General features: G+C 37.6%; 1 protein-coding gene across 1 annotated transcript; it reads left to right on the top strand.

The window, feature by feature from the left end:
- Positions 1-2090: 2090 nt before the first annotated feature.
- Positions 2091-4412, top strand: LOC123886522 (protein FAR1-RELATED SEQUENCE 5-like). The gene is made up of 4 exons (XM_045935835.1): positions 2091-2548; positions 2655-2745; positions 2865-3080; positions 4347-4412. The coding sequence occupies exons 1-4, from the start codon at positions 2091-2093 to the stop codon at positions 4410-4412; spliced, it is 831 nt and encodes a 276-aa protein (XP_045791791.1).
- Positions 4413-13365: the final 8953 nt, after the last annotated feature.

A 13365-nucleotide genomic window follows, 5' to 3' on the forward strand; every position in this document is an offset into this window, starting at 1 on the left:
ATATATATATATATATATATATATATATATATATATAGGTGCCTTATGGTAGCTCTAAAAAGAACTGAATTTTAGATCTAAATCATGTAGAAAATAAGGCGAGTGCTTCCATGGACGGCTATTTCAAATGGTCCATCATGGACCATGGTATTATAACACAAGCTCACGTAAAACCATCCACACCTAATCTCAATCTGCCTCCCTCTCTCCAACTTTTCCACAATTTGACTGTCACATTTACTTTTTTTTTTTCTTCAAAATATATTTTGGTCCTACTCCCTCTGTCCCATAATAAGTGACTCAGTTTGACTATATATACTATTCATATATTTTTGTTTCGATCATATCTTCTCACTAATAAATATTAATATATAGGTTTTGTCTAACATGAACAACCACATCAAGTGGTTTATGGTGCACAAGTTGGTATATCGCTATAACGAATACAAATTTTACAAAATTCACCGTTGGATTGAAAGTTTGTATCATATAAATCATCCATGTCAAATTTTAAAAACATTGAAAATCATTTGATATGTCTTTGAGACTCATCAAGATTAACGGTATTTAATAAAAACTCATAAACCGTTAATTTTGATGAGTCTCAATGACATATCAAATGATTTTCAATTTTTTTTTTTAAAATTTGACATGGATGATCTATATAATACAAACTTTCGATCAACGGTAAATTTTATCTACTTCTAATATAAATTTTTTTTTTTGAGAAACTAATATAATAAAATTGATAAAATTACGCATCACTAACTTGTGCATGATGCACCACTTGATGTGGTTGTTCATGTTAGAATTGGTCATATATATATATATATATGGGGAGGGATCAAATTACACTGGTGTAACATTTCAGTAATGTTACACCGCTCAATAACGCTTCAACGAATACAAATTTTACAAAATCCACCGTTGGATTGAAAGTTTATATCATATAAATCATTCATGTTCAATTCTATAAAAATCTAAAATCATTTGATATGTTATTAAGATTGATTAAGCTTAACGGTATTGAATAAAAACACATAAAGCGTTAATCTTGATCGGTCTCAATAACATATCAAATGATGTTAGATTTTTGTAAAATTGAACATGAATAAATGATATAAACTTTCAATCCAACGGTGGATTTTGTAAAATTTGTATTCGTTGAAGCGTTATTGAGCAGTGTAACATTACTCAAATGTTACACCGGTGTAATTTGATCCCTCCCCTATATATATATAAGATGTTGTTGGATTCGTCTCGATGAGTATTTTCAAAATATAAAAATTTAATAATTTTTACTATTATACTAGTATATATTAAAAATATTAGGTGAGCACTTCCGTGCAGCAGAATTTTGCGCTGCACCGGTGCGGTATGCACGAAGCCAATAGGCGGCTGCCACACCTGCAAATTCGTTACGAAATGGTTGCCTGGCACGAAAATTTTCAAAACCGAGTTAATCACCACGTGATGCGTCTGTTTACATAAATACCCTTGTATTGATATGTCTGTTTACATAAATACCCTTTTATTAATATTTCAAAATCCTGATTAGCAACTTAATTGTTTTTCTTTAATTGGTACAAGATTAGTAGCTTTAAATTATAAGCGCACCTATATTACCAAAGGAGATCACTGTTTATCGTTTACCAAAGGAGATCACTGTTCATCACTTCTCAATTAACCCTTTTTCCAGATCTTCGTCGATGTAAGGATGACAGTCTCTTATCTTTATTGCTGCTGTTGCATCTAATTATTGGCGCCCTAATTATTTAGTCTAAGATTTCATGACTTAATTTTTGTTTCTGCTATTATTTTGATTTCTGCTGTTATTTTGATTTATGTTGATTAATGTGTTGATTTCATGTTAGTGGAAATTATCATAATGTCATGTGTATGAGTTGCAAATGGAATAACAAAAATACTCATGTGTATTAGTTGATTAGTGTGCTGAATTATGCAACAATAGAATGGTTTATCATATTACTACTCTTATCATTTAGCGTGTTAGTGTCAATTACCACCTCCACAATACCACCAACTCTTATCATTTCATGAATTGTAATTTTTGTAGTTTACTTAGAGAGATGTCTGCGGATGGTTTGTCGGGTTTCGATGTCGAAGTAAACATGAAAGACATGACAGCAGAAGAAATACAAAATATGGAATTTGAATCTATAGAAAAAGCAGAGGAATTTTATGTAGAATATGCAAGGTGTCTTGGGTTTTCCGCTAGAAAAGATGTAAGGCGAGTCACCGGTGAAGGTGTTGTACATACACGCCAGATGGTTTGTTCTAGGCAGGGTGAGAGAGCTAAAAAAAATATTGAGCGCACTGAACGTTCGAGACAACCCAGGGGATTGTCACGAACATCTTGTGTAGCTATGATTCGATTTCACCTTAATAACAGTAGTGGTACTTATGGTGTTGCCTGCTTTGTGCCCGTTCACAACCATCCTTTAACTCCATCCACACATGTTCACCTGATCCCCAAGTATCGTGGATTGAATGAAGCCGATAAGAATTTCGTAGATGGGTTGCATTCGTACGGGGTTAGATCTTGTCATATTCTGGGATATTTGATGGGGTCAAAAAGGTGGTCATGCAGGGCTTGGTTTTTGCAAAAAAGACCTTTATAACTACATCACCAGGAGTGGGAAGGCAAAAATGGAGGATGTTGGCGACACGTATTCTGCTTTGTGTGATATCCAGACAAGAACAGAAAATGACCACCTTTTTATTGTAAGTTTACACTCGATGATATGGGGCATCTAAATAATTTGTTTTGGTGCGACGGAGCTAGTCGCGTTGACTACAGCTGTTTCGTGGAAGTGATTGCCTTCGATGCGACTTATAAGAAGAACAAATACGACAGGCCACTCGTTGTTTTTTGTGGTTACAATCACCACAAGGAAACTACAGTTTTTGCCTGTGCCTTAATTGTCAACGAAAAAACTGAGACATACAAGTGGTTGTTAGAGACATTCTTAGATGCGATGTATCAAAAGCATCCGCTTCGGGTGGTGACTGATGGAGACAATGCTATGAGAGAAGCAATTAAATGTGTATTTCCGAATGTAAGTCACCGCCTTTGTTCTTGGCATATCCACCAGAATGCACTTGAAAATGTGAAGAATAAAATTTTTTGCCAAGAGTTCTCTTCGTTGGTTTATTCTACTTGTAGCCCTGCGAGGTTTGAAAGCAGAGCTGTCAAAACGGGCGGCCCGGCCAATTTCGGGCCGGCCCGGTCGGGCTTCGGGCTTCGTCGGGTCGGGCTAAAAAGCCCGGATAAAAAACGGGCTACCAAAATTAGTGCCCGAGCCCGGCCCGGTACGGGTAGTCGGGCTTTCGGGCGGCCCGGTTTATCTTTTTTTATTTTATTTTTTTTACTTTTAGTGCTCAAACTCAACTATATAAATAGCATTAATAATTCTCGTGCGTCCTATTTTTTACTCATCCGCTATAAATATTATATAATTCGCGCGCGCCGTATTTTTACTCATCCCCTATCTACGAGTTTCTCGCGCGCCCTATTTTTACTCATCCACTACCTATGTGTTTCTCGCGCCCTATTTTTACGCATCCGCTACTTACGAGTTTCTCGCGCGTCATATTTTTACTCATCCGCTACCTAGAACTTTCTCGCGCGCCCTATTTTTACTCATCCGCTACTACGAGTTTCTCGCGCGCCCTATTTTTATTCATCCACTATGTACGAGTTTCTCGCGCGCCCTATTTTTACTCATCCTCTACCTACGAGTTTCTCGCGCCCTATTTTTACGCATACGCTACTTTCGAGTTTCTCGCGCGTCATACTTTTACTCATCCGCTACCTACGAGTTTCTTGGGTGCCCTATTTTTACTCCCGCTACTTAAGTAGAAGTAGCGGACGGCATTTTATAATTTATATTACAAACTAATTTCAAATTATCCGAAACAAATTATTTATATTTATATTTTATTTTATTTTTAATTTAAATTTTTCGGGCTTGCGGGCCGCCCGCGGCCCATTCGGGCTAGCCCATATTTTAATCGGGCTTTGTCGGGCCGGACTAAAAAGCCCGGAAATAATTCGGGCTAGGATTTTCAAGGCCCGAGCCCGGGAAAAAATCGGGCTTGGCGGGCCGGCCCATTCGGGCTAGCCCATTTTGACAGCTCTGTTTGAAAGTGAGTGGGAGAGGATTATAGTTGATCATGGTCTATCAGGGAATCCGTGGACTCGAAAGGTTTATGAGACAAGGAAAAGTTGGGCAGCTGCGTTTATGCGGTCGGATATGTTCTATGGAATGAGAACGACTTCAATGTGCGAAGGTCTAAATTCATTTGTTAAAAATTTTGTGCAGAAAAGAAGCACTCTAGTTGATTTTGTAAGGGATTTTCATAGAGCTTTAGCAGAGTACAGAAACTAGGAAATGACGTCTGATTTTGTTTCAACTTACTATAAACCTGTGATGTTAACACATATGCCAGGTCTTGAGCAAAAAGTTTCTGAGATCTTCACCAGAGCCATGTTTATGAAGGTTAGAGAACAGATAACAAATTCAGCCTCGCTGGTTATTGGTGAACAAGTTTCGTTGGGGAATACAGTGGTGATTAAAATGGATAGATTTGGCATTCCCGGTTCAACGGTGACAGTTTGTGTTGATTTGGTTGGTCCCAATTTTAAATGTGAATGCCAACACTTTGAGCGTAGTGGGATTCCATGTTGTCACATCTTTTGTGCCATCAAGCAGAGACACATGGATTACCTCCCGGACAACCTGGTTTGCAAAAGGTGGACTAAAATGGCGAAAAATAATGTCTTGACGTGTACGGTGGATAAACAGGATGCTGATAAGTTGGAAATGTATCGTCGAAGTTCATTGACTGCTGCGTTCAATACATTGTTGGAGGTTTGTTGTAAAACTGATTCCGGTTATAAGCAGGGTATCAGTGCAATGTACGGTCTTATTAACAAGTTCAAGAAAGCTGATGCTGGGAACAGAGGAAAAAATACAAATGAAACCCCGATTCGCAACCCAAAGAAGTCGAACGCCAAAGGCGCTCCTCGCAAATACAATAAATACAAGAAGAAGAAGAATACAAAGTGTGGCCATTGTCAGATGGTTGGCCACGATAAATTTGGTTGTCCAGTACTACATCCGGGCAGCGATTTAGAATTCGACGACACTGTGCAGACTGAAAATGAATCGATTGATATGGATGTATGCAGTTTTGAGTGTTTTGGGGTTTTTATTCTTCAGCGAAAGTTACTATCTGTCGTTTTTTAAAAATTTTACTATGTTAATGTACAGGTATCAGATTCGCTTACTGAAGGCAGAAACGACCGCGTACCCGGTGACAGGAGTAATGGTGGTCAGCGAAGGAAGAAAAGAACTACTACAAGTACAACCACTGAAGTACCAACACAGTCCTCATCATCCAGCTACAATGTAGGGCACGGATACCCGCACTTTCCATCACAGTTTAGAGTAAATCAAAGTGTGGGGTTGTTTCCAAACTTTCCACCATCGGCTAACTGTGCACCGCATGCGCCACCAATGAACAGTAATATGGCTAACTGTGCACCGCATGCGCCACCAACGAACAGTTATATGTCGGGTGGATCTCATAATGTTCCTTCTCGTTCATCGGTTAGTGTAAACAAAATTCTTAACAATCCTTATGTTAGAAGGCCGGACATTTTATAATTGTCGTCCTTTGTTGTTTTTGGCAGTTCTTGCAAACCTTGGGGGACGTGGAGCTGAAAGCAAAAATGAAGAAAGAACGACCGGAAAATTGACTTGTGATTCAATGAATTACACACTTGCAGTTGAGCGTCATAAACGGCCTTTGTAAAAATATTTAATATGGTTGTCCTTTGTTTTCCTGTTGTATATTGCAGATTGTATGTTGTATTTTTCAATTCTCCTTTTGAGTACCTCCCCATACTCTTGGTAAAATCAATATATATGATTTGAAAATTATGAGTTTATATGAAATATATGTGTGTGTGTGTGTGTGTCTGTGTGTGTGTTGGGATTAACGGCAAAGGTAATACTTATATGCAAGGAAATGTTTTTTCAATCTTTTCATAATCGACAATAAAAAGGAAAACTTTTTTCAAACTTTGTTATAGTTATTGCAGCTGCTGAAGCAGCTATCAGACTGACTGTTGTTTCCTCGATTGCTCGTAACATAAAATCAATTTTTTTTATATTTTGAACAAGCAAATGTAAATTATTATAAATTTTGGACCAATAAAACTAGAACAAACATTCATGCAAACTATACTTATATGGCATAAATCACAGGCATATATGGTAGCACCTGTATAGCATCCTTGCAGGTTTAAATACAAAATACCAAAAAAGAAACATAACATAATACCACCCAACACAGGTTAATTTGCATCCTTGATATAACAATCATGACCCTACTTCAAAAGAAACATAGCATTATTTTTAAACATTCAAGATTGCAGCGTAAATTTTGGAAGGACAGTGGGGATCAACCGAAAGCCTGACCCTACTTCCACTCTTTAGTCCGTGTTCCTTGACAAATTCCTTCCATCTTCCTACTAAGAACGTCTCCGTAGTGTTCCTTCCGCTCGACCATCTGAGTTGACACTCAAATACATCACCCTCCTCATCTTGTAATATAATGTCAGTCATACTTACTTTTAGACAGCCGGCCTTCTCGAACAAACTTCGCTGGAATATTCTACACAAACAACGTGATCAATTAATTAACTGTTACTTGTTTCAAAAAATAAAAAATAATTAACTGTTACTTGTTGGTAACACATCAATGACATGAAAGTTATGTAAACATTACCAGATTGTTGCTCGATGCTTTATACTGTGAAAGTTCTATGTCGCAGTCAACCATTTCTGCGTGTTCTCCATGGTCAATGCCTGCGGCAGCAGCATGAGGGACAGGGGAGATGGCAGATGGTCCTGCACCTTCAGAGCCAGTGGCTTTGACAAAGGGGGGATCGTAATCACAATGCCAGGGAGGGAATTCTTCAGGGGGAGAGTCAGGGTGTTTGCCGGTGATCATGCTGCTTGGATTTATCATGCCACTCACAACGTTCAAGTACTCTCTGGGGTAAACAGACGGTCGAGATGAGGATAAATTGAAGCGGGAACGTGCTGTCACCTAAGTAAGTAAATGAGACCCAAATCCCCTCCGGTTGATGGTAGTGTTCAAACATATTCTCCACACCTCTGTGGATAAAACCGTGTTTTTTGCACTTGAACAGGTGTACCCCGAATCTTGTCCCATTTTGATCTTGTAACCACACCTTATCTTTCAATTCATCTTTATATCGTTCAAAAAAGTATGGTGGCAATTCTCCAATACCCTGCACAAATATAGTGTGTAGAGGATAAAAACCTACATGTCTGTTGACCAAAAAAAAAAAAAAACCTAAATGTCTAAAATAAAATCAACATAACAATAACCAACGGATGGATTAGCGTTTTTTGGGTTTTCAAGCAAAATATATTGTGCTAAAAATTAAATCCATAGTGAGAGAGACAACAAAATAGCCATAAACTAGACAAGTGAAGAGACTCTTATTGTTGTCTCTTTGTATAGAATAAGGTTGTAATGCACAAAGAGACAGATTAAAAACCACTACTTGCATACCACAACAGATCGTATAAGATTTCAACGGAAAAGAAAACAAAACGACACAATACAAGGAAGATGTGTGAAGAAAGAACAATATTGTTTACCACATCGGGTAGAAGCAGCAAACTGAACAGTTTGTAATGAAACGCCATTGTTGGTGTGCAAAGCAAACTCGACCGGAATACATGCCTGGAACTCGATCGGAATACACGCCTGGAGTGTGATTGCGGTGGCTTTGCTTGTATTTATTCACAACGGGTGAAGTGTTGCATAGTGTGGTGTGACCGGGTGTGCTGGGACTTGGGAGTGGTTGACGTGAGTTTCTACTCTGTCAATTTGAAATCCAACCATTGCATTGCACCCTTTGATTTTCCTTTGGTTAGTTAGGGGCTTAGGGCATAGGGGGAACACGTTGCAATGTACTACTGTACTAGTAAGTGGTGTGTTTCTTTGTAAAAAAATAAAAATAAAGCAAGTGGTGTGTTTCACAGAGATGTCAAAAACTCAAAATTAGAGTTGTCAAAATGGGCTAGCCCGAAAAAATTAAAATTGAAAAAATAAAATAAAATATAAATCTAAATAATTTGTTTTGGATTATTTGAAATTAGTTTGTAGTATAAATTATAAAACACCGTCTGCTACTTAAGTAGCAGATGAGTAAAAACAGAGCACCCAAGAAACTCGTAGGTAGAGGATGAGTAAAAATATGACGCGCAAGAAAATCGTACGTAGCGGATGAATAAAAATAGGGTGCTCGAGAAACTCGTACAATTTCACATGAGTAAAAATATGGCGCGCGAGAAAGTCGTAGGTAGCAGATGCTTAAAAATAGGGCGCGAGAAACTCGTAGGTAGTGGATGAATAAAAATAGGGCGAGCGAGAAACTCGTACGTAGCGGGATGAGTAAAAATAGGGCGAGTGAGAAAGTCGTAGGTAGCGGATGAGTAAAAATATGACGCGCGAGAAACTCGTAGGTAGGAGATGAGTAAAAATATGGCGCGCGCGAATATATATATATATATATATATATATATATATATATATATATATATTTAGCGGATGAGTAAAAAATAGGACGTGCGAGAATTATTAATGCTATTTACATCGTTGAGTTTGAGCACTATAAGTAAAAAAAATATTAAAAAAAATTAACCGGGCCGGCCCGAAAGCCCGACTACACGTACCAGGCCAGGCTCGGGCACTAATTTTGGTAGCCCGTTTTTTTATCCGGACTTTTTAGGCTGGCCCAACGAAGCCCAAAGCCTTACCGGGCTGCCCGTTTTGACAGCTCTAGTCAAAATGGGCTAGCCCGAATTCCTTATGTCTTACGTTTTAACTGTATATTTGTAAAATAAATACAAATTTTTCAATTACTATATGATTTTAAGTTTTAACAAATTGTATTGTTAATTCTTGCACTAGCAATTTGCAAAAAATAAATGAGAAACTTCATGGACGGATCGACAAATTTGGAGCATTGTCATGTACAAAAAATAAATTTGGGGCAGTGTCTCTCTCTTGACAATCGTAGCTCCGTCCACATAAACATTCATCAACTCTTCGCATCACAAATACGTGGCAATACGTGTACTTAGCTTCGTGCTATATGACATTATCTTTAAATGTGTATGTATGTGTAAATAAGAGTTACGTTTTCTTCATTATATTATGTACCCTACTGCAAACTAACCCCTTGATGAAATATATATATACTGTGAGTGTGTGTGTGTGTGTGTGTGTAACATTTTACTTTCCTATGCATCAGACAGTAGAGATAAATAAAAAATAACAATTACATGCAATAGCAAACATGCATGATCATTAAAGGTTGTCCAAGTCTTACAAAAAGGGCATAGAAAGCCCATTGTGTTGTTAACATCATAGAGGATTTCCAAAATACAAACTAGCTAGGAAAATATACAAAATAACAATGACATGCAATAGCAAACATGCATGATCATTACACTTGTCCAGGGTTGTCCAGGTCTTTCAAAAAGGGCATAGAGAGCCCATTGTGTTGTTAACATAGAGGATTTCCAAAATACACAAACCAGCTAGGAAAATATACAAAGTAGACATCATAAATTTGGTCCATGATCAACTCACTGCTGCATAACTGTTGCATAGATTCAACTCACTGCTGCATAACTGTTGCATAGATGGAGGATGGCATATTCGGGTCAACTTCCAGCCTAACCAGAATCCCCCGCCTTAGATTGTTATCTGAGCAAAACTGCCTCCATTTCCCTACTATATAGGCATGCGGCCGATTGCCTGAGTAAGACCACCTCATACGACAGTAATAAAGACGCTCATTTTGATCCGTTATAGTCACTTTCGAGGGGAAAGTGTCGTTCCTTATCAGTCCCCGACGGACAAACGCCGTTGGCAGATTCTGCGTAATCAATCAAAATATAACTAAATGTCAGCTGTAAATAAATAACTAAATAACACCATGATTCTACCATTTGTAGCACGTGTCAACTGTCGATTGTGTGTGCAATTGAAAGAAGAAAAAAACTGAAGTATCTAACTCTACTTACAACCATGTTTCATAACAATTAATAACTTTAAAAAACTGAAGTAAATATTACCATATTGTTGAGCGTCGCCTGCGTTTCGGAAAGCCATACATCACAGCTTACCCTATTATATCTAACAGCCTGGGGATGGACGGCATCGGGGGGCAGCAACATCTTGTGGGGGAGGGGGGTCAATTTCAGGAACATTGACAGAGGGAGGGGCAGCAGCAGCGAGGGTGGGGGGATCATTCTCGGGAACGTTGACGGGCAGAGGGTAATCATTTTCGGGAACGTGGCCGGGGGGAGGGATAGCAGCAACACCGGAAGGGGAACCATTTTCAGGAACTTGGGTGGGGGGAGGGCCATCAGCAGCACGGGGAGGGGAGTAGTTTCCAGGAAAGTAGAGGGATGAACCGGTACCAGCAGCATTCAAGGTTTCTATTAAAGTTAACGGACCACGTGGAAGGAGATGTTCCGCTGTCGGTGGATATACAATGTCGTTCATGTCAATGTCTCGGGCAGCCATTATAAATCTATTGTTACTCTCGTAGTGGAGGTGGACCCAAAGCCCCAACGGTTGAGCATAGTGAATAAAGAGTTTGTATAATCGGTAGATGTAACCATATGTTGCTGATTTACTTAGCAGTATCTCAAACTTTGATCCTCTTGCATCTTCCAGAAATACCCTTTCGGTAAGTTCGCCCTTGAACCGGTTGTAAAAGTAGTCTGGAAGACGTGCAATGTCCTGCAGATTGGTAACAATATTATTGACAACCATTGGAATAATCAAACAGCAATGATTGGAGCCATGATCGAATATGTGTCATTACAGCCAACGTAGAACGGATTGCTTGAAACACAAGTCCCGCGTTGTAAACAAATATAAAGAGTGACACGTCTGTGTATTTTAACCATCTAAAACAAGACCATAAAACAAACAACAATACAAGCTACACCAAATACAAACATTGAATTCGTCAAAAATCAATAAAAATAAATATAAGCATTGAAGATGTGCAGTTTTGTTGTATTCGTGTGAATGGTTATGTGAGTATGAATATAGTTGTGGCCAATTCGGCAAACAGTCCTAGTTATTACGGTGATTGAAGTATCGGCACTTATTTCCATATAAACAAACGGGCCTTAGATTGAAAGATTTGATTTAACAAATAATCAATATAATCAATGGTAGGGTGGTTCACTGCTCCCCCTGTAGTGAAAAAAGCAATTTCGGGATCTGGTATCGTGCTGTGTGGAACAAATAACTTGGAGGCATATGTACAACCAAGATTAACCTTACCAACAAAAATAAACAAACAAAATTCCCAACAAATGATAAAAGCAACAACTACAAGAAAAATAAAATAAGGAAAAACCAAAAAAATACTACTGATCTTGTGAAGTTGAAATTAACAGTGGAAACAGTTATATGCGAAAAAACACTAAATGCAAGCAACAACAAAAAAATCATCAAACCAAAATCATCTCAAAATTAATAAGCCCTTTTGTTGCGATCATGTGAATATGCATGCAATAGCAAACAACACAATCAATGTTTCCCAACAATACGCAGTCAAACAAAGCAACAGGTTCAAGGTATATACATCTGTTCAAAACAAAAAAAAATATACGTATATACACATCTAGTATGTAAAGATCGGGTGAAAGCCTTAACTCAGAGAAGAGAAGAGCAAAAAAAAAACCAGATCCAAGCCATCACTCACAAACAATGCCGTTCAAACAAAATATAAAATAAAAATAGAAATAAAAAACCCACAAACAATATCAGATTCAACAGCGTTACCTTCGAGGGGTCAAGATGTATACAGAAAGTTCTGAACTGGAAAACCATCTTCGGTCACTGCTGAGAGCAGCGTCGTACAGTAGAGGTGGCGAGTTGGAGTATGGCAAACCAGGAAAGTGCACGTTTGTCTTCTGGTTCTGTTGCTATGTGAAGTAGGTTGAACTTGAAGGGGTTTCTGTGCACTTGTGTTGGATAATGTGTTTTGGTGGTGTCTTTTCAAATCTTCACAGAGTGATTCATTGGTGGGGAATGGAGTGTGACTAGGGAGGAGCGCCTTACTCCTTTCAATTATGGTAACCAAATACTAGTATAGCACAGTAGTAAGAGACTTGTTTTGTTTGTGTCACCATAACCGATAATATTTGTGGGAGGGGATTACATGACTGTCACGTGGGAAAGTCAAGGTGACTTTGATCCATTCTTGTCCGTTCGATCAATCATGTGGCTATACATGACTGTCACGTGGGAAAGTCAAGGTGACTTTGATCCATTCTTGTCCGTTCGATCAATCATGTGGCAATTCGTTGCTACATTATAGTGTGGGTATTGCTTGATCCGTCGGATAGGCCTAATATTTTAAAAATATTGTTGAAATATAGTACTCATTTTTATTCGTAAATTTGCTAAATCATTAAAATTTTCTACAAAAATATTAAATTATGAATAAAATAGGGCGCGCGAGAAAGTCGTAGGTAGTGGATGAGTAAAAATATGACACACGAAAAACTCGTAAGTAGCGGATGAATAACTGTATATTTGCATCATTTTTTATTAAAAAATTATTAATTAACAATAATGCTAAACATATTGTCAAAAAAAAAAAAACAATAATGCTAAACATGAGGAGTCTAATAAAAATTATTTTTTAGATACATTGGTAGATTGATATATCTAGAGTGTATCTAATAATTATCCTCATTTTTTGACAAATTTCAAAACAATTTTCCTCATTTTTTCTTCATCTTGTTTGTTCTTCTTTTGGTTCCACTCATTCTTCATCTTCCTTAGATTTGCAAATTATACCTTATAAAACTTCAATGACAGCAACAAAATCTATAATAGGGTATATATTTGACCCAAGTGATGAAGAACTCGTAAATTACTACTTGAAACACAAATTTTTTTGTGATGATTTTATGGTCGACAACATACCTCATATTCATCTTCTCAACTTTGCACCATCAGAATTACCAGGTATATGTCATTAATTTTCTACCACCTCAAAGAAAGAAAAAAAATGTATTTTTTTTCTTGTTTAATGGGGTTATATATGAAATGGTGGTTTTTTTATCTTTTATTTTTCTCATTCTTGTGTTTATATAAATGTGATATATTATAGCAAAGTTGAAGATGAAATCAGATGAGAAAGAAGGATTTTTCTTTACTTGTCTTGATTTGATGAAGATGAACACAAGTAAG

Source organism: Trifolium pratense, linkage group LG5, assembly GCF_020283565.1.
Source record: "Trifolium pratense cultivar HEN17-A07 linkage group LG5, ARS_RC_1.1, whole genome shotgun sequence".
NCBI classification, from domain to species: domain Eukaryota; kingdom Viridiplantae; phylum Streptophyta; class Magnoliopsida; order Fabales; family Fabaceae; genus Trifolium; species Trifolium pratense.

Excerpts from the sequence above, each read along its gene's own strand:
- LOC123886522 (XM_045935835.1), top strand. The coding sequence starts at position 2,091 with ATGTCTGCGGATGGTTTGTCGGGTTTCGATGTCGAAGTAAACATGAAA. Across the intron at positions 2,746-2,864 it reads AAAATGACCACCTTTTTATT|AACAAATACGACAGGCCACT; the intron begins GTAAGTTTACAC and ends ACTTATAAGAAG. Across the intron at positions 3,081-4,346 it reads TTAAATGTGTATTTCCGAAT|AAAAGAAGCACTCTAGTTGA; the intron begins GTAAGTCACCGC and ends AATTTTGTGCAG.